Below are 19,369 nucleotides of genomic sequence, written 5' to 3'. Positions count from 1 at the left end.
ATCAGGTCTGGTGATTTAAGAAGTCCATGAAACATACAGTACGGAGCATGCATTAAGTGAGAAGTGGTGTATCATTTAGAGGAGGCAGCAGTTTTTACTCTTTATGTAGATAGTAGATAGCGCGCTGACGTCTAGGGACGGTCTGGGAACAAATCAATCTAAAAGCGATGTGCCCATCCCGGAGACGCCTGTCACGCTGGCAGTGTCAAATAAATATGGGAAAGAGTGTCTGGAGGGTCTGCCATCACAAAGCACGGACAAAATGTATGATTCATGTCAGCAAAATTGTAAAATTTAATGAATAGAAATGAAGGTTTTTTCGTTTCCGTCATGTCTTTGTAATTTTAAAGCATTTTTTTTTACTGCTGTGTGAAGCACTTTGATTTGCCTTTTGTATGAATTGTCCTCTACAAATAAACTTGCCTTGCCTTAACATCTGCCACGTGAGTGCGGAATTCTTTGAGGTCTTGTGAAATACATCGTACAGGAGTCGATACCTTTTAGAGCTGAATCTAGTATAGTAGTATAGTATATCTGAGTATATATTATTTTTTTCAATAGCAACCATTAACGCTGTCTAAAACGTCATCTTTCATCAACTCTTCAAATACAATATTGAGTAAAGATCAAATGTAGTCCTGTATGCTTTGTGTTAATATGCCAATCACTCTAAAGGTTAAATCTGTTACTTGCTACGTACATTCAAAGCTGAGAGGGAAAATACAGGAGTCTGGACCCCTGCACTGTCAAAGGGCGAGCAACAATAAAAAGACACACAGAGCCACAGAAAGAGAGAGAGACTAGTAGATAAAGGCAGCGTATGTCTAAAAATAGCTGAGCGAGTCTGCCAGTCAGGAACAAAGCACCACACCAGCCGTTTTGACACCAGGTCCCTGAGTGTTTCATGTACGACAAAAATGTACAAGTCCACTGCGTTCCCTGGCCTCCCCATAGACACCCTGAGTCATCCCAAAACGTTTAATTAACATCTGTACTTTATCTAGACAATTATTTTGAACCAAGTGCCTCATTATCTCCCCTCGACTTCCTCTTGAAATCTCTCCTCGGCTCAGCACACTCGGCTCTCCTCTGCCTTCATTACATATTCCAGGTCTTTTTTAAAGTCTTAAAAACCAGACGAGGCAGACAAACTGCTCTCTCTCTCTCTCTCCCATCTTTTTTCCCATAACACACTTTCTCTGCAGCGACTGATCTGCCTTATGTCCATCTCCTCACATGATGCTAGAGTTGAAATTACTAGTTTTGTTTATTTAATGAAGACACATTTTAATCAAATGCTACTTTTTTTGTGGGGATTGTCAAACTTGTATCTCAAATTTCAAAATGTCTGTGATTTTTTGCCATGTTTTATAGTATAACAATATCATAGAGCACCCAGTAGCCAACTTAGACAGCAGACAGCGTTTTGCTGAAAATACCATAGCATGAGCTAATATGTTTTATGCCCTGCCCACTGGGCGGGACCTCCTGATAAAGGGAGTTACTTGAGAATACTCTTCTTTGTTAGGCTACTGTGTTAGACAACTCTGTTAGAAAACAGAGTAGTCTCATGTGAAACCAAAAACTCCCTTTATCAGGAGGTCCCGCCCGGTCCCGCCCGGTACCGCCCAGTCCCGCCCAGTCCCGCCCGGTCCCGCCCGGTCCCGCCCAGACTCAATTCGCAGATTGAGAATGACTCTTGGATGAGAGTCAAAACGTTTTGTTTTTCTAAAAACAGAGTCCAGATGATGAACAATTTAACACTCCTGGATGAATGAGGAATTACACAGACTAGCTACTAAAAGCACAAATTACTTTTGTAAGGCGATTCCTCATCAATATTTGTGTTAGCGTTCCATCTACTGGTAGCAGAGGGACATACAAAGGGGAGATAAATAATATCTAGCTTGTCCCTGACATGCAAATACAGTATGAGCAAGTAGTCTTGACAGCAGAAATGAGTCTGGCGATGATTTGTAGGTTTAAAAACTGCACAGAAAATCTCAAAGCGGAGGAGAGGAGAGGACTTACTAAACATGATACAACAAACAAGCCTGAATTAACCTAAAATCAACTCCAGGTATGTGTATTTCAAGAAGGAACAATGTTACAACATGTTTAAAAGTTCAAAATGGTACATTTAATATATTATGTGTCCAATAAACCTGCTCTCTCACCTCCAGGACTCTCCCACTAATGTATCTGCTGCAGGTCTCACATTTCACCCCGTACTGGGCGTGGTAGTCTGCTTCACAGTACGGCACTCCATCCCTGCAACAAACCAAAGCACATTGCAAACTCATTTAAAACATCGCATTAACAGTCAATTCTCATCGAAGAATTTAGCTTCATAAACTCAGAGGATGGAGATCTTTATCATTCTAGGTACAATTCACAGTTTTTTGTATGAATTAGATTAATAAGAAGGCCACACATGTTGACTTTGGTACTGAACATGGCTGCATCATCTTCTGACTGAGAATCTTCTGAACATGCCGGGGTGTTTGAGTAAAGCGTTTTAAAACTACATTCTAAAATCATACTATAAATAAATTAATACATCTCTGTTCATTTAGCAAAGACGAAATGTTAACTTTGAGCCAGTTTTTGTTTCATGTGGATAGTTTTAAGGTAAATTGTAACAGAGATTTTTGACGTGTCCCTCAGTTTTAACCCCGTGAGAGCCACATATAGAAACCAAAACGCTACTGACAGTGAAGAATGTTGTGATGTCATGTGGTCCTGGCCTATTTCCTTTCACAAACCCGAGTATTGACTGTTGTCATGACGTACTTGCTGATGTACTCTCCGGTGAGCACCATGTTGCAGGTCCGGCAGCGGAAGCAGCTGACGTGCCACTGTTTCTCCAGAGCCAAGAGAGACTGGCCCTGCTTGATCTCGCCTCCACATCCCGCGCACTCTGAGGAGGAATCAGAGAGGTTTAGACAAGTACAGAAGGACAATGGGTGTTGAGGGCTCTGCACTTGACTGGCTCACATCCTACCTCACCAACAGGCAAGAGTTCATTTCCCTCTCCGGTCACTCATCCACCCTCTCCCCAGTAACGCAGGGGGTCCCCCAGGGCTCAGTCCTCGGCCCCCTCCTCTTCATCTGCTACATCTTCCCCCTTGGTCACATCCTCCGCCAACTCAACCTGGACTTTCACTGCTACGCTGACGACACCCAGATATACCTCACCACCAAATCCACCCAAAACCCTCCCCTCAGCCACATCGAAACCTGCATCTCTACAATAAAATCATGGCTCACTCTCAACTTCCTCAAACTGAACAGTGACAAAACAGAGCTCCTCCTCATTGGCACCAAATCCACTCTCAATAAAACTGGTCCCTTTTCACTCAGCATCGACACCTAAACCATCACCCCCTCTACCCTGGTACGCAATCTCGGTGTCATCATGGACCCCACCCTCTCCTTCACTTCCCATGTCAGCCACATCGTCAAGACCTCATACTTCCACCTCCGCCGCATCGCCAAAATCCGACACTGCCTCACCCTCCCCGCTACTGAATCCCTCATCCATGCCTTCATCTCCTCCCGCCTCGACTACTGCAACTCCCTCCTCACTGGCATCTCCTCCCATTCCCTCCATAGACTCCAAATGGTCCAAAACTCCGCTGCCCGCCTCCTCACCCACACCCGGTCCCGTGATCACATCACTCCCGTTCTTCGCTCTCTCCACTGGCTCCCCATCAAGCAGTGCATAAACTTTAAAATACTCCTCCTCACCTTCAAAGCTCTTCACCACCTTGCCCCCCCCTACCTGTCTGACCTCCTCATCCCCCACCGCCCCACCCGAGCTCTCCGATCCTCCTCCTCTCTCACCCTGACTGCACCAACATCCCGAATCAAAACTTTTGGCGACAGAGCATTCTCCCGAACAGCACCCCGACTCTGGAACTCCCTCCCCCAACCTGTCCGCCACTCTCCCTCACTCACAACATTCAAATCCCGCCTAAAAACATACCTCTTCACCCAAGCCTATGACCTCCCCTACCCCTAGCCTCCTCTACCCCATTGCCTACTCTTCTACCCCCTGTTACATCCCCATCTTTTTCTCTCTACTTCTTCTGTCTTGTTCATTTTATCTGTATATTAATGTGTATTGTACGTGTTGTCCCCCCCTGTCTGTAAATACCCCCCCCCCCTTTTTTATATATGTTCAGCGTCTTTGGGTCACTGAAAAGCGCTATATAAATAAAAGTTATTATTATTATTATTATTATTAATGTCACATCTTATTCACTTAATACGTGTTTGTAACTCTTTCTGCCGTCTCGGTTTATAGAGTCAAGACTAAGCAATAACATCTCTGGGGAAGCATGCGTGTGGTGGACCAAAAAAGTTACAGAGTACACCTTTAATCTGTACAGTGTAATTGTAAAATATATAAAATAAAATAAAAAGCTTAGTTTCTGTGACAAATGTTGAAAATGTGAAGGTCAAATTTACTTCAGAAATGACACAAACTGTATTTTCAGCAATAAGACCAAACTGACTACTGGCAATTTACGAATGATTACATGAACAACAACAACAATGTAATAGAGAAGCAGATTAAACAATGTTCACAAAAATGTGCAAATGGATAACTGTCCCACAAATAACATAATGTATGTTTACTGTAAAATGTATGTATTATATGTTGTATTTTATAAAGTAAAAGACCACACATTCAACTAGTTCTTCAGTCAATTACATGGTCCGGGATGTCTTAGGCTGTACAGTTTACAGACCAGAAAAGAGAGATTGTCCAATTGTTTATTGCGGTTCAGATTTAGTTTTTCACACCTGAACACAAATCTGAACATTCCGGGTAAACGGGCGCTACTCCGTTGTGATCGGCCTAAATGATGTGGACTCGGTTGGATTGGGGTCCAAAGTTGCAACAGCGTCTCTTTTTCAGAGCTGGTCTGGTTCACGTTCACAAAACACTTCAGTCAATCCAGCTAAATGTCCAGAAAGACGCATCTCCTCTTGGACTGTAGAGTCGCTGTGTGGCATGTGCACATGTGCGACTCAGTGTGAGCTACAGCCCACGCGTCAGAGCACGGACATGTGTTTTCACGTCAGGATGACAGGTGAGTGACAGGTGAGTAAGGGCTGAATGCCCTGGATTGCTCTGAATGCCCAGGGTAAAGAAAATGTGATGAAAACACAGGCTATGAAAGGTTTGGCATTGTCCCATTTATCCAGCTTATTACTGGATGAATAATTGGGCACTTTTTCCCCATTAAAGCCAGCTAAAGCGATCTTTTCTACATTTTGTTCCATTTAGCTTTATAAGACAGTTATTTCTGTAATTAATCACTGGAAACTGCATTTATTTTGACGACTGCAGCGCTACATTCAACTACATGTTATTTCACCAACAAGACTGGGTTTCAGAGAATTCCAGTGATGAATGGGTAATGTTTCATACAGCCACATTTAGGTTGACGGCACATGTAATTGGCAGGTCTGCACTACCTCTCCCTCAGCAAACATTACATCTGTCACTCAGGGGGAGACGTCTCTTAAACAGTGGGAGCGGCAGCACAAATCAGGTCCAACGCAGCAGCGTGATGGATGCTGGATCATTTGTTAAGCACAGTCGCAGCTCCGAGCCTCACAATAACTGCCCTCTACAGACGGCTCTGTTCAGCTCCCTGGGCTCGAGTTCATCACTGCTCGGGAACAGGCGGGATATAAGACAAGACACAAAATATAACAACGCCACTTTTACTGCGTGTTCTCTTCGATCTAATAAAGGTAATCTATGAAGTACAGGTGGTGCTGTGGACAGGCACGGAGGCAGTGTGACAATCACTGACAAAAATGGGAAATCTAGAGTAGAACATTGTTTAATTAACTGAGGCTGCATGATTTTTGAATAATATCTAACTGCATATTTTCTGACAAGCATTACAATTGCGATTGGATGTTTCTTTTTTTTTATTATTATTTTCGTATTGAAAGAATAAACACAGACCAACCAAAACTTGTGTGTAAATAAAGATACAGTCCAGTAGCATTGTCAAAAGAGAAAGAAGAAGAGAAAAATAAATAAATAAATAAAAAAATAAAAAAAGGAAAAGAACGTGCGGAGTGGGCGGAAACAGAGAAAATACAAAATGTGTATTGTTTGAGATAACCGTTTTTAGAATAATGCATCCAAATCCAAATGAAAATAAAACACAAGGTTAGAGCACACCTGATCCATAATGCGAGTCCCATTTCGTCCAGTTTATGTCAAATTTGTCCATTTCCAAGTTCAGTCCATATGTGATTTTCCGTATGTCCTGCATGCTTCAATTTAGGATTATGATTTAGGATTACAGCAACAATATTTGAGAGACGACTAAATAATATTGTTTAATATGATAGATGGGTAATTGTCAAATTTTTTTTGTGCGTGGCTTTTTTTAAGATTTCAAATATTGATTAAATTGTTTTGTTTTTTAAAACATATTGAACGAAGAAGAACCAAACAAAACAACAACAAAACTGTGAGACTTGACATTGACAAAATGAACAGAAACGTGCAGGTTACAGGTCAGATCTGTGGAAAGTGGACCGTGTAGTACCTCTTACCTCTTAGTAAATGTGTTTTTGACCTATAATTTTAGCCGTGAGAGCATCTTCTACTAAAACCGATATTATTTACTCATACAATAATCATACTACAACAGCCTCTATCTAGCAGTACTTCAACTAATACTACGTCAACCACTGAAGCTACACACTAGTACTAAGTATCAATACACTAATTACAAGTGGGACGAGACACGATTCCCACAAGACGAGACACGAGACATGAGATTCTCTGAGAACGAGAAAAGACAAGATTTTGACATGATGAATAATTGGTTCAGCTCAAAATGTTTGATCACATTTTTCATTGAATGTATTTCATATTTTTGCTGCCATTTTTGAAACTACGGCTTCTCAAAATGTAGAACTCGCCAACATTTAACACTTGTTTGTGTGCCAAATCAATGCCGAAATACTAATATGACACAAAAAAATGATTGCTGGATGAAATAGTTGCTGATCAGTGACTCAGCACTTGCAACAGCCTTTTGGCCGTATTTGATTTAACCTGCAAAAGAAAATGAAATTAAAGGAATGACAAATCTGGATTGTGATCTATATCCTGCACTGAAACATATTCAATAATCTTGATGTATGAACTCGTCTGGCTATGAATTCAAAACCAGACATTTGTCGAGTCTCAAATTAAATCAAGCTCCACTCCACGGGTTAAAAGTCTAATCTCAAGACACCAAATCAAACTTTTCATTACCGAAAGCTTTTAGGGCAAAACAGGAATGACTGATGTTGAATCATGTGCAAAACTGCAGCCAGGTTTTTGGCCAATACTATTGACAAAGTCCTATCAGTCACTGCTAAACGTCTCTCTGGATTTGTGTGGACAGCGGAATAAGACCGACTACACTGTGGTTTTTCAAGTGCAGGAAAACGGTTTTGTCTTTGCTGACGGAGGGTCCCTGGTGACAGAGGACAGGGTCAAAAAATTTTAAGTTAAGCCAAACGTCGTTCAAACAAACGGTGCGTTGACCTTTCCCATGTACCGTCACAGTGAAGTCATGGAGTCATATGTCTATTATGAACATGAAGGGGAATTTAAACAAGCGTAAACGTAAAACTACTTACTCTGTGCACGCAAAAGCCCACAAATATAGGGCAGCGGCCAGAATACTTCTTGGACAATGGTACAAAAATTTAAAAAAGGACAACATTTCACTCATATTTACTTATTATTGAGGCCAGTATCTCTGAAAATGCTCTCTGTTTTATTTAGAGATAAATTGTGTCACTGTTAATGAATGTATAACGAGATTTAGTCAAATTTTAGACCATGTTTAGCCCTAATTTATGGCCGATATAGTCCAGATTTTGGTCATGAAATGTCTAGTGCTCTTAGAATGTTTTATTTTTAGTGTCTCCTAATTTTGTGATTGATGCATTTCAGGATTAGTATGTAATGTTTACTCAAGTCAATCTTTAATAAATCTAAACAAAAAAGGCACTATTTGGGTGCCTTTCCACTCAACATTTTGTCCTATATTGAGCCCATTTTCATCCTGAAGTGGACTTGGATTGGTCCTATTCTTGCCCTTGTTTAGTCCTTATCAAGTCTTAAGGTTTAAACGTAATTTTAAGCCTGAACGTGGGGGTACCAGTGGTTTAGACAGCTGATGGTACTAAATTAGAGTACCAGGAAACAACAAAGATTTCACCAGGAAAAAAGGGTTGAAAATAAGATCTGAAGAAGGTCTAATCCCTGATAACAGATCACCGTGGCCGGCCTGAGTGATGTGTCGAACACCGTGTGAGCAGATTGAGCCGTGTGTGCCCCTGGTGGACACATCACACCAGCCACAGTGCAGTAAGTGGGACAAAGTGAAGAGGGTAATAGTACGTGGACTTACGACTGGTCCCGTGGATCTTTATGGGCTCGTTTGGTTTGACGAGTCGGACTGAGCACTGCTGGCAAACGCAGTCCTTCCCACTGAACGTCACTCTGTCCCCGATCGGAAAGGGCTTACTGTGGAGAGACGAGAGGGGGAATTAGCAAAGAGCTGCAATGATTCATTAACTAACCGTGACTAGTTGGCTTTAAAAAATAATAATAATAATAATAATTTGGATAATTGCAATATCTGGACTATACAAACTCTAAAACACATACAACAATCCATTTTATAACAGAGACAGTGGCATTATTAAATCAAAATTTCACACAAATAATTTACATTTTTCGATTATACTAATACATAATACATACTAATAATAATACACTTTGTTCGTACATATAGATGAATAAATAAATATATCTAGAAGCCTTCAGTCACCAGATTTCAACCTTTATTTGTTTGATAATGTATTTAAAACTCTCTGTGCAATAGAAATAACCCCTGACTAGTCGACTACTGAAATAAGTTGCAGCCCTGGTAATTAGCAAAAAGTATGCTTGAAATATGGTTGCTGATTTGTAGTTTCTTATTCCATACATTAAAATAACTGTGGTCCAAGCAAAAACTAAAACCACTACGCCGCATAGCAAATGTGGCATAATATTTAGTGACATGATGTAGAGTGCATGACCGAATCCCGCAATATATAAACTGTAGCTCAGCCTTAATTGAGAACACACACACACACACACACACACACACACAGACACACACACACACACACACACAGACACACAGACACACACACACACACACACACACACACACAGGGACTTGTTTGGTTAGAGATCTGGCTCTGATGCCGCTGACAAACCTTTTCCCGACATGCTCCGTGAACCTGAGGATTCATATTTAAACAGTGGCAGTGGCTTAATGGAACGGGGACTGCTCCTGTGATTAAAGAGTCCATAATCAGCCGCTGCCAAAGACTTCTGAAAGAAAACCTGGCTCTGGCCCTGAGAAAGACATTTCTTAGGGAGGCAGCGCAGAGTGCGTAGTGCATACTGATGCTAACTTTTGGTCTTGTCCCCAGCGTGTGCTTTGTCCGATGACTTTTAACGGCATGTTTCTGATGAATCTGTACCTACTTTGTTCTACGGTTTATTAGCAGCGCCCCGATCAGACAGAGGCCGAAGCTCTTCAAACCTGTAGTGATGAGCGAAGAGGCAGTGGAGGAGCTACGTGCGTGTTTGGACGTTACAGACTGGGAGGTTTTCAGAGCTGCCACAGATAATTTGGATGAATACATGGACACTGTGAGGTCATACGTTCGATTCGGTGAGGACAGCTTTAGCGGCTCTGCTCTGAGCTCCTCCCCCTGTCTCTGAGGGAGCGCCCAGCCACCCTGCGGAGGAAACGCATTTTTGACCGCTTGTATCCACGATCTTGTCCTTTCGGTCATTACCCAAAGCTCATGACCATAGGTGAGGGTAGGAACGTAGACTGGCCAGTAAATCGAGAGCTTTGACTCAGCTCTTTCTTCACCACAACGGTCCGATACAGCGACTGTGTCACTGCAGACGCTGCACCGATCCACCTGTCAATCTCAGTTCCATCTTCCCCTCACTCGTGAACAAGACCCCGAGATACATGAACTCCTCCACTTGGAGCAGGAGAGCAGATAAAATGTGTATTATTTCTTGTTTGTGGCTTGGAGACAGTTTTCCTGCAAAGATTTTGAACACATTAGTTTGTCCTTGTCCCATTTCTGAATGTTTTTTTTTATCTAAATTGAACTTTATAACAAAATTACACAAACACAACAAAATCATAACTCATAAAAGTTACATAAGCCAGCCACAACACAGAGTGAACTTGAATGTAATTAAGATGACCAGGCCACAGTATACAACGCATGTCTCTATTAAGTTATAGTTATTATGGTGCAGGGTGTGAGAGTCAATAGGGAACTAAAAGTCTTAGAGAAGGCTGTTTAAAAGACATAGACGGCAATAATCCTTTTTTCCTCCCCCATTGCAGCCGACAGACAGAGCCAAGACCCAGAGGGAGTCTCCAGTCTCCAGCCGAGCTCACCGTCAGCAGAAGAAGGGAAGAGCAAGAGATATGGAGCAGGAGAAAGAGTCTGCCCCAGAAATGTAATATTGAAAATCAGAAGTGGGATAAAATGAGTATAAATCTTTTCTCTTGCATGTTTTATTCAGTTCAGTGATTATGGATGGTAGCTTAAAAAAGAGCATATGACAGATGTTCATGTTTTTCTCTGTCAATGTCATCAAAAGGCAAAGTTATATTCAAAATGCAGAGACAATTTACACGCAACCGACACAATTTTCAGACAGTTTAAACTCATGCAGGACAGAAACAACTCGTCCCGCCTATCCTGCGTCATCGTCCATCTGTGTCTACCAGGGAAATCAAGGCAAACAGCCAATATAATCTGAAATCACCATATGTCACAACTATATATGAATTGTTCTAAAATATATCCATTAAACCAGTTTTCCCGTCACTTCTGCTGCTGAAGCTTGTCTGAACTCACAATGTCTTTTAGTGGCCTCTACAGGCTGCTGGGTATTACTGCGTGGGAAGCATGATTCTTCTTTTGCCACAGCTGCTCAGTCTGAGGCCGTGTTCAGAGGTCCGTTCATGCTCCGCTCTCTAACACGAGCTTTTAGGCCCTGAGCGGAGAGCAGCTTCTTTTAGAGGTCTGTGCATGCGCTCTGAGGACCACACAGCCTCAAACCCCTGGATCTATGCTCAAACCACGCTGAATAAACCTGTGTGGGAATCTTGGATGTTAGCAGGTTTTGGGCTAACTGCACATGTTCAGAGGAGAAGCGAAGCAACAGCAGCGCCAAGTTTCAACAAACCTATAAACTATAGTAGAAAAGCTTCAGTTGTAGTCATCTGGACTCAGTTTGAAAAAATAGACGTTTCGACTCTCATCCAAGAGTCATTGTCAATAACAGAATTTAGGTCGAGAACTCCGATATTAATACTGTTCTGTGGTAAGACCCACCCATTGGGAGGAGCCTTCCTGAAGTAGAAAGAGTTGTTTGTTTCAACAGAAACTCCCCCCTTGTATAATATCGGAGTTCTCGACCTAAATTCTGTTATTGACAATGACTCTTGGATGAGAGTCGAAACGTCTATTTTTTCAAACTGAGTCCAGATGACTACAACTGAAGCTTTTTCTACTATGGAACACGCCTGGACGAATGAGGGATTACACCGAAACCTATAAACTATCTTTTAGAGACAAGTCTTTGTTTGTAGCTTAGAATTTGCTTATTTTAACAAAGGTGTTCCTCAAGGGTCCGTCCTTGGACCAATTCTATTTACAATTTATATCAACTCAATTGGGCACAATCTAAAACACAGTAGCATCCACTTGTATGTGATTCTACATGCCAGGGCATTAATGAATTCAAGTAAAACAAAATGTATGCTGTTTTCCTAAAGGTACGCTAGGGATTCAAAGAATTGATCTATTCTTACGCTTGACGGTAATAACTCACCTTCAACCAACATGAACAAGAGCTTACAAATACTCTTAAAGCCAGATTATCGTTCTTCTTTAGAAATATAAAGTGCATTCCTCTTAATTGTAGAAAACAGTTAATCTAGGCTACATTTCATTTGTGGATTATGGTGGTAATACACTCAACATTAAGGTTCATCACAGGAGAAGGAAACAGAACTCACCACTGAATTACATTCTAAAGTAGGACGGCAATCATTGGATGCAAGAAGAGAACAGCACTGCCTTTTGTTTGTTTATAAAGCTCTCATTTTGATTTTTCTTGATTTTTTTTTACAAATTTAGTGAACTTAATTCACTGATTAAGTTCACAGGACATTTTTATTTTAGAGTCCCATCTAATCAATACAGAGCAAGGGAAAAGGCTATAGTTATGACATTTACCTGGGGAAAAATAACAATTTTTCTTTAGTAAATGTTAAACATGATCATGTTCACCGCGTTGAAATGAAATGTGTAGTCTAACATGTCATAAGTTTAATTTGAAAAAACTAACTTGAGCATTGCTGTTAGGAACATTGCTTTCACAGACATTTACAAAAACAAACTCATTTAGTCAAATACTTTAGAGTACTAATCCCACCAAATGCCTGTTTTTAGACATAAACATACCATTCAGAAGGATCATAGTCAGCCAGCTTGAACATTGAACTGAATCTGACAATAATTGCAGGTTGATTAGATCTTCTGATATTGAGAAAGGGAACATTCCAGCTGAAACTGTCAAACATTGTGACAATAGGAAGTAAATCATTGTTTAGCCTTCAATACTTTGAATAAGTATCGATTAAAACTCATTCTTACCCACCTTGCTCTAGTTTGGATGTGAGTTGCGTTCTTGTAACATAAATACTGTTTTAGATTTCAACACATTTTATCGGCTTCTGCAGAGCTCCAACCAGACCATAAAAGTTAAACAATTTACATTTCACAGTTTACATTGCTGAGCGGCTCCACTGGGCTCGTTGCTAAATGCATCTACTTTCTCGATGACAATGACTGTTTTGAACTGTTGTTGTTGTTGTTGTTGTTGTTGTTTTATGGCGGTTGACATCCGAGTGTTGCATTACCGCCAGACTTTATTCCTCAGACTTTTCGTAGTCCTCAGACTGTCGTAGTCCGTAAAAGAACTCCTTCCATTGCTTTGGTGTTACTGTTTTGAACTGACAAGAGACTAAACAAAACCTGCTTAAGCAAAGTTTGGTTTGTTTCAAGAGGAATTGGAATGTTTTAAAGCTTCAGAATGTTGTCACAAGAAATTGTCGCAATTATAAAGAACCTTTCTACAGACTTTAGATTAATCCCCCGACTACAAAAGAAACTAGTATAAATGTAAATGCCTAAGGACAATTTGGCAGTACATCAGCAAGAGGGAGTGAGCAGTTATAGAGCAGATCTTTTACTGAGCTACACTTTGGATCTTTATATTTATATATTTTTTCAAACAAGAACTACTTTTACTTTGTGTAGCCTGAAATTGAAGTTATGGCACTCGGCTTGTAACTGTTTCCGACCTTGGCCTTACTCTGCCCTGTCAGCCTTGTTCTGTTCTTAAAAAACTTAATTTGTTTAAATATTTCATGCTTTTTGGATAATGGACAAGCCTTGGAGTAAAGCTATTTTTAGCCTCCATCGCCACCTCTTTGATCACCAGCTCATTTTGGAAACATCAGCAGGGAAAGGGACTCTCATCAGGACTGAGGCCAATGATGAAGACGAGACAAGATCAAAGATAAGGAAAAGGTTTATGAGCCATTTAATGATGAGAGGAAAAAGGTACAGTTGTGAAAATATAGAACAGACAGAGATCTTCCCTTCCCTCCAGACTACTGCGATTCACAAATAGGGATGTCAAGATTATTAAGTTGATTGATAATCGTGGTTATTCAGGACTCCTTAAATCGCACAAACCAAAACACGTCATAATCGTTTCAACTTTAGCAGCAAAATTGAGTATTTTTTAATGCAATCTAGAGTCCACAACATATAGACCTCAACGAAACACTTTTTATCTGTCTGTTTTTGTCACATTCACTTTTGTTTGTTTGTTTGTTTGTCATTCAGAAAGTTCAATTTTGTAAAGCTGGTCACAAACTTGCGGAATTGTAATGTGTTCGACAACGGGAAAGAAAGAACAATTAAATATTTCGCGCGAACAATCGTTAAATTGTGATGTTTTTTTCCTCACAATAATCATAACACTAAAATATTATACTGTGACAGTTCCATTCACCAAAAAAGCAGTGCATTGGGTTAAAAGCTGATTTGTGTTGACTGATTTGACAATAAAGGTGAACAAATGTTTATTTTATTAGCTTTAAATTCGTCTACTAAGTTAATTAATTACAAATGATGGTATTTTTTATGTCTTGCATGTGTATTCTGTTGTGTTGTCGCTCTGTGCCATGTTCTGTGTTTAGTTCTTTCACAGAGTTTCAAATCAAGTTCCTATCAATTTAATGTCGCTTAAGCCAAAAGAGATTGATTTGTCCTTTTCCCCATTGCTTACTCGTAGCAGACTGTCTTGAATCCAATTACAGCTCCTCCACTATAAGGGCATCATGATTTATTGCTACTTAATTTATCTATATACCGTGTAGACAATGTCACATCAGCAAACTGGCCTGTGTAATGACTTAGCTTTCCAAATTTTCAGAAAACTTTTCACATTATTTAGACCATATTAACATTTGAAACTCAATTCCAAACATGCACATCGCCCTCAAAATGCTGGACTTCTGGTGCTTCTGGTGGTCCCAAGAGTCTCTAAAAGCACAGTAGGAGGGAGAGATGGAATCAGCTCCTGTCCGTGTTAAAGAGTCTCTTGATTTAAGACAAAACGCCAGATAAGAACTGAAATAAAAACCTACAGTTCCTCAGTTTGACAGCTTGAGCACTTTCCTCTGCTTCTGTCTACTTTCCCTATCCACAACATTTAATATTTTTGCACCTGTGTCGGTTCATGGCTGTTTGCATCTTTTTCTCCTTCTCCCACTTCCCTCAGGGAGTCGTACTCTTTCAGACGCTGCTGATGCTCCAGTGACCTCTGACCCTGGAGATCAGGATGCTCCTCATCTGCCTGAGGAACTCTCTCTCTGCTCGACCGGCCACCACCTCCTGAGTGGTTCTGAGTCTATCTGCAGATGGAAGCGTGTCAGTCCTGGGCCATCTGTGGGAGTAGGATCTCTCATTCACCCCGAGGTTTCTACTTTTTTCCCACAGGGTTTGGTAGTTTCCTCGCCAGGACAAGGACAGGGGAAGCTGGGACATTTATCCATTTGCAAAATTCCTGCGAACCTTGTTTCATCAGCTTTTGATTCTTTGACCTTCTGTTGGTTTTATCAACAGCTCCTGAAAGAAATTGAACTGAATTGACTAAGGAAAAGGCTTGATACAAATAGCAATAAAGAACATATATAATGTAACAAAAGATAATAGTAGTTTCTTGAATATTCTTTAGTATTTCCTATTCAAGCGAAGTAAAGATAGCTTTTCAAATGAGTATCGTTTTTAATTTTCACATCGATTTGCATTTCTGTTTTTATTTAGTCTTTTAATTGCATTTGTTTTAGCGGCTGATTTTACTGTATATTGTTGTATATGTATTGCTCACTGTAAATTTGTTGTGTTTTTATCGTTTCATTCTGTGTTTTGTGAAGCACTTTGTGACTTCTGTCTGTGAAAGGTGCTATACAAATAACATTTACTTACTAACTTACTTTATTTTTTCGACAAACATATAGACAATATGTAAAAAGTTTGTATTCTTTCAGCACTGCAAGACATGTTGTTGGTTTGAAGCAGCTAAATGAAAATGAGAATGCATCGCGGTGTCACTGGGGGAGTCTTAGTTTGTTGAGCAAGAGCTTAACACGAGCTGGTGCAGGTCAGAGGAGAGATGGCCTAGTTTTCCTCAGTCTAACAGCGTGAAACTCCTCTCCACATGAAACAAACTACATGTAATCAGGTGACAACGTCGTGAGTGCGTGGCATTAATGAACAGCGACGAGTCAGAGGCAGACACTTACAGTTACTTTATGTCAGTACAAAGTGAAGAGCCTGTGGAGAAGAGCTTTTTTATTTTGCACAGAAAGTAATTGCGTCATTTTGGACAGAATATCATGAGGCAGAGCCATGACCAGCAGCAGATAAACACAAAACAAGATATTCTTTCATTCATACTTTATTATGCTTTGCTTTAAAAGGGCATTTGCACTAATTCAATGACTTGCTGCGTTACAGAGCCCAGACTGTTGATGGAGTCTACAAGGAATGATCTAAAGTTTTAAAAAAAACAAGTTGAGGACATATTTTTCTCAAAACTACAAAACCTCTAGTTGCGTAAACTCTAAAGAATGAAATCTGTACATGCAATTTGTCTTTCATTTGATTTTGTTTCCCAATCTAGTGGTCAAAACATAAATCCTCCAGCTGCTAATAAGTAGTAGAATATCAGATTTTTTTTAATTCTTATTGTCAGTGAACGTATTTCTAGGAACTGGGAACGTGCTTTGTCGCTATGGTGCAACAATGAACAGTTAATCACAACTCATACTAGAAAAATATATACTACAATCCAATAAAAAGCACATTCAAATTGTCTTTTAATGAATGAATAGAAATACAAAATACAAAATATATAGACGGACAGAAAAGGAGCCGCTTTGTCCCAGACTCACGCAGGATTTTGATGAAAAATTGCTTCACGCGCTCTTATCTTTTGACTTAATACCGCTTTTTATATTTAATTTAATGCTATTTTGCGTTGTTGGCGGTACTTTATAAAAAAAAAAATAATAATTTCATTTCTATTGTAGAAATCAATAATCTAAGTGCGGCGGATCCGTAAACCAAGTAATAAAAGAACTAAAGCCTAACTGCCAAACTAAGCAAAAACAGTACATTCCATTATGACCTGTTCTGTCTTATCTAATAATAATAATAATATATAACAATGTATGAGAAATGAGAAAACAGTAGCTCTTCTAGTCTCCACAACAATCAAACAACCAAAAAAAGAATTAGAAACTGACTTCTACCAGACCAACAGGTGACGCACTCAACACTGTGAATGAAACTGAGATGAAGCTTGTAATTATGTACCAACAGGGTCACAACAATTATAATCCCCCTTTTCAAAGCAAACTCACTCAGTGACACAGTGTTTAAATGTAAGAGATGCAGTCGTTTTGGGGCTTTACCTGCAGACACTGCAGACGAAGCACTTGGGGTGGTAAGTCCGTCCCAGGGCAGACACGACTTCTCCGGTGATGAAGGAGTCGCAGCGGTCACAGCGTGTCCCGTACAGCCGCTGGTAATCCGCCGTGCAGATGTACTCGCCCTTCTTCTGGAAGAACCCCGAGCGCGCCAAGTCACAGTTACACACTGTGGACGGACGAGGACGAGAGGTGAGACACAGTTAGAATGTGGAATAACAGGCAAATAGAGGCGAAACTATGAAAACAAAACATCAAACTTGTTGTTTTGGAGATGGGGAAAAAAATAGCATATATGTAATAAAACAAATTCAAATTATGTATGTATTATTTATTTTATTGCAGTGTAATCTCAAGAAAAAAACTGTACAAATTTGAATATACGAACATTTCTTTTCGCTTTCTGTGTCATGTTCTGTTTGTGTTTTATTCCTTTGTAATACAATTAACAAAAAAAAACAATAAAATAAACAACAATAAAAAATCAATATCTTTTAAACTAAATTTAAAAGAGTACAAAGTGATTTTTGTGTTTAATTGTATGTTCCATTCGCTGCCCGTGTGTCACACATGGCTGCTAAACAAGGCATTGTGCTGTGGTGAGCCAATTTGCACTGATGGGAAAATAATGATATAATCATCAGAAAACACATTTTGTGCAAAACAACGTGGGGATGGAGACAAAACAACCAACCGTGAGCCACCAGCATCAGGTCATTGACTACAGACCCATTAAATACCAATTTGTGAATCAGAGAGTCTAAATGTGCTGAGTGGAGTCAGTCTTGAGGGTGTGTGCGAGTGAGAGAGGCGTTTTCACAGCTCAGCGCTGCGGCCTCGCTGCAGGGCTCCAGTTTCCTCCTCACAGTGTGCTTTACTAACAAGAGCATTTGACACTTTTTGTCTGGGCTGCGGAGCTTGTTTTGCCCTAACAGACAGGCCGCAAATGAGGGTCAGATGTGTCCAGAACTAAACCAGATTTGACTTTTACTACACTTTTCAATAAAAATGTCAATGTTGAGGAGGTAAAGCATGTGGCATTGTAAAACTATCAAGGGTTTCTAGTAATTGTAGCTCAAAATTGTAAACATTGGTTTTAGGGGCAAGAAATAACTAAATTAGAAAAGAAAAAAGACAAATCTTCCACATATAAAGTCCAATAACACATGCAAACCTAAAATTGTTTTTGTTTTCACACATATAGAAATTCATTATCTCCTATGTTTTCATATTTTGTCATGTGTGGAACAATATATTAAAACTCAGATAATATTGTGAATGTTGCATATTGTTATATTAAAAATGGAAAATGGGAATATTTCTGCACTTTTGTGATTCATTTTACAGATATTTCACACATTTGTCTGACAATTAAGCTTCAACTAATATGTTTAAAGTCACGTTTTAACACATTTCTATTGGATTGACATAATATCGTTTGAATATTGTTATCGGGATACTCCAAAAAAATCACCCATCCCTAGTTTAGCATTATTAAGCCAAAATCATGCCCCAATACGCAATTTTCCCCCCAATAAATCCAGCAGGAAAAGAAAATGTTTTATTATAATGTTCCTGTTCCTGTCAAAGCAAACCGCATCATCTTCCTGTCATTTGTCTTTTTATAATGAATTGCTGTAGAATCTCTCACTGATTTAATTAGCTCACGTTTTGTCCGAAAACCACAAAAACAACTGTCCCACATTGGTTATATTTCGTCTGAGGCCAATTCCCAGACGGCAGAGAAAGCAGCAGATGGAAACGAGATCTCCTCCATACTCGCCGTGCGTTACAGTATCAGGTGAAAGTGATGACGGGGAACAAAAGTGAATGGCGCCAGTGCAAAGACAAGAATAGATAGACTTACAGCAACAGACATCTTTCTTTTTGTCATGGAATAATGCTCTTTTGAATACTAACTGGTCAAGCAGCATACTGGAGCTACAGCTGAGGGCTACGTGTGGTTCTCATATGATAAATCCAGGTTAGGCAAAGTAGGGCTGTGAGATTAAAGTGCACGTGACAAGATATACACACATTTCAATTATTATATTCAAGATTTTACAAAAAAATAAAATCCCCCCTCCAAGTTTATATTGTTACTTCCTGGTTGGACATGATCCACAACTGTTACCTAGCATCCACACAGT

General features: G+C 39.9%; 2 protein-coding genes across 9 annotated transcripts in view; one reads left to right on the top strand and one right to left on the bottom strand.

Moving 5' to 3' along the window:
- ebf1a (EBF transcription factor 1a) overlaps nt 1–19,369 on the top strand; it is a 311,927-nt gene that overhangs the window by 48,534 nt on the left and 244,024 nt on the right. The window lies entirely within an intron of this gene.
- ablim3 (actin binding LIM protein family, member 3) overlaps nt 1–19,369 on the bottom strand; it is a 69,856-nt gene that overhangs the window by 24,227 nt on the left and 26,260 nt on the right. For all 8 annotated transcript variants that reach the window (XM_072439789.1, XM_072439790.1, XM_072439792.1 and 5 more), the window contains exons 3-6: nt 17,205–17,388; nt 8,457–8,572; nt 2,794–2,920; nt 2,178–2,271 (exon numbers count right to left, since the gene is read on the bottom strand). In XM_072439789.1, the coding sequence (XP_072295890.1) occupies nt 2,178–2,271; nt 2,794–2,920; nt 8,457–8,572; nt 17,205–17,388 (521 nt within the window). The remainder of the gene's footprint in view (nt 1–2,177; nt 2,272–2,793; nt 2,921–8,456; nt 8,573–17,204; nt 17,389–19,369) is intronic.

This window comes from Eucyclogobius newberryi, unplaced genomic scaffold, assembly GCF_026437365.1.
Source record: "Eucyclogobius newberryi isolate DKJ021-1_F unplaced genomic scaffold, fEucNew1.0.hap1 SCAF_11, whole genome shotgun sequence".
Taxonomy (NCBI): domain Eukaryota; kingdom Metazoa; phylum Chordata; class Actinopteri; order Gobiiformes; family Gobiidae; genus Eucyclogobius; species Eucyclogobius newberryi.
The sequence above is the reverse complement of the archived record's forward strand: the minus strand, read 5'-3'. Positions and strand labels throughout refer to the sequence as shown.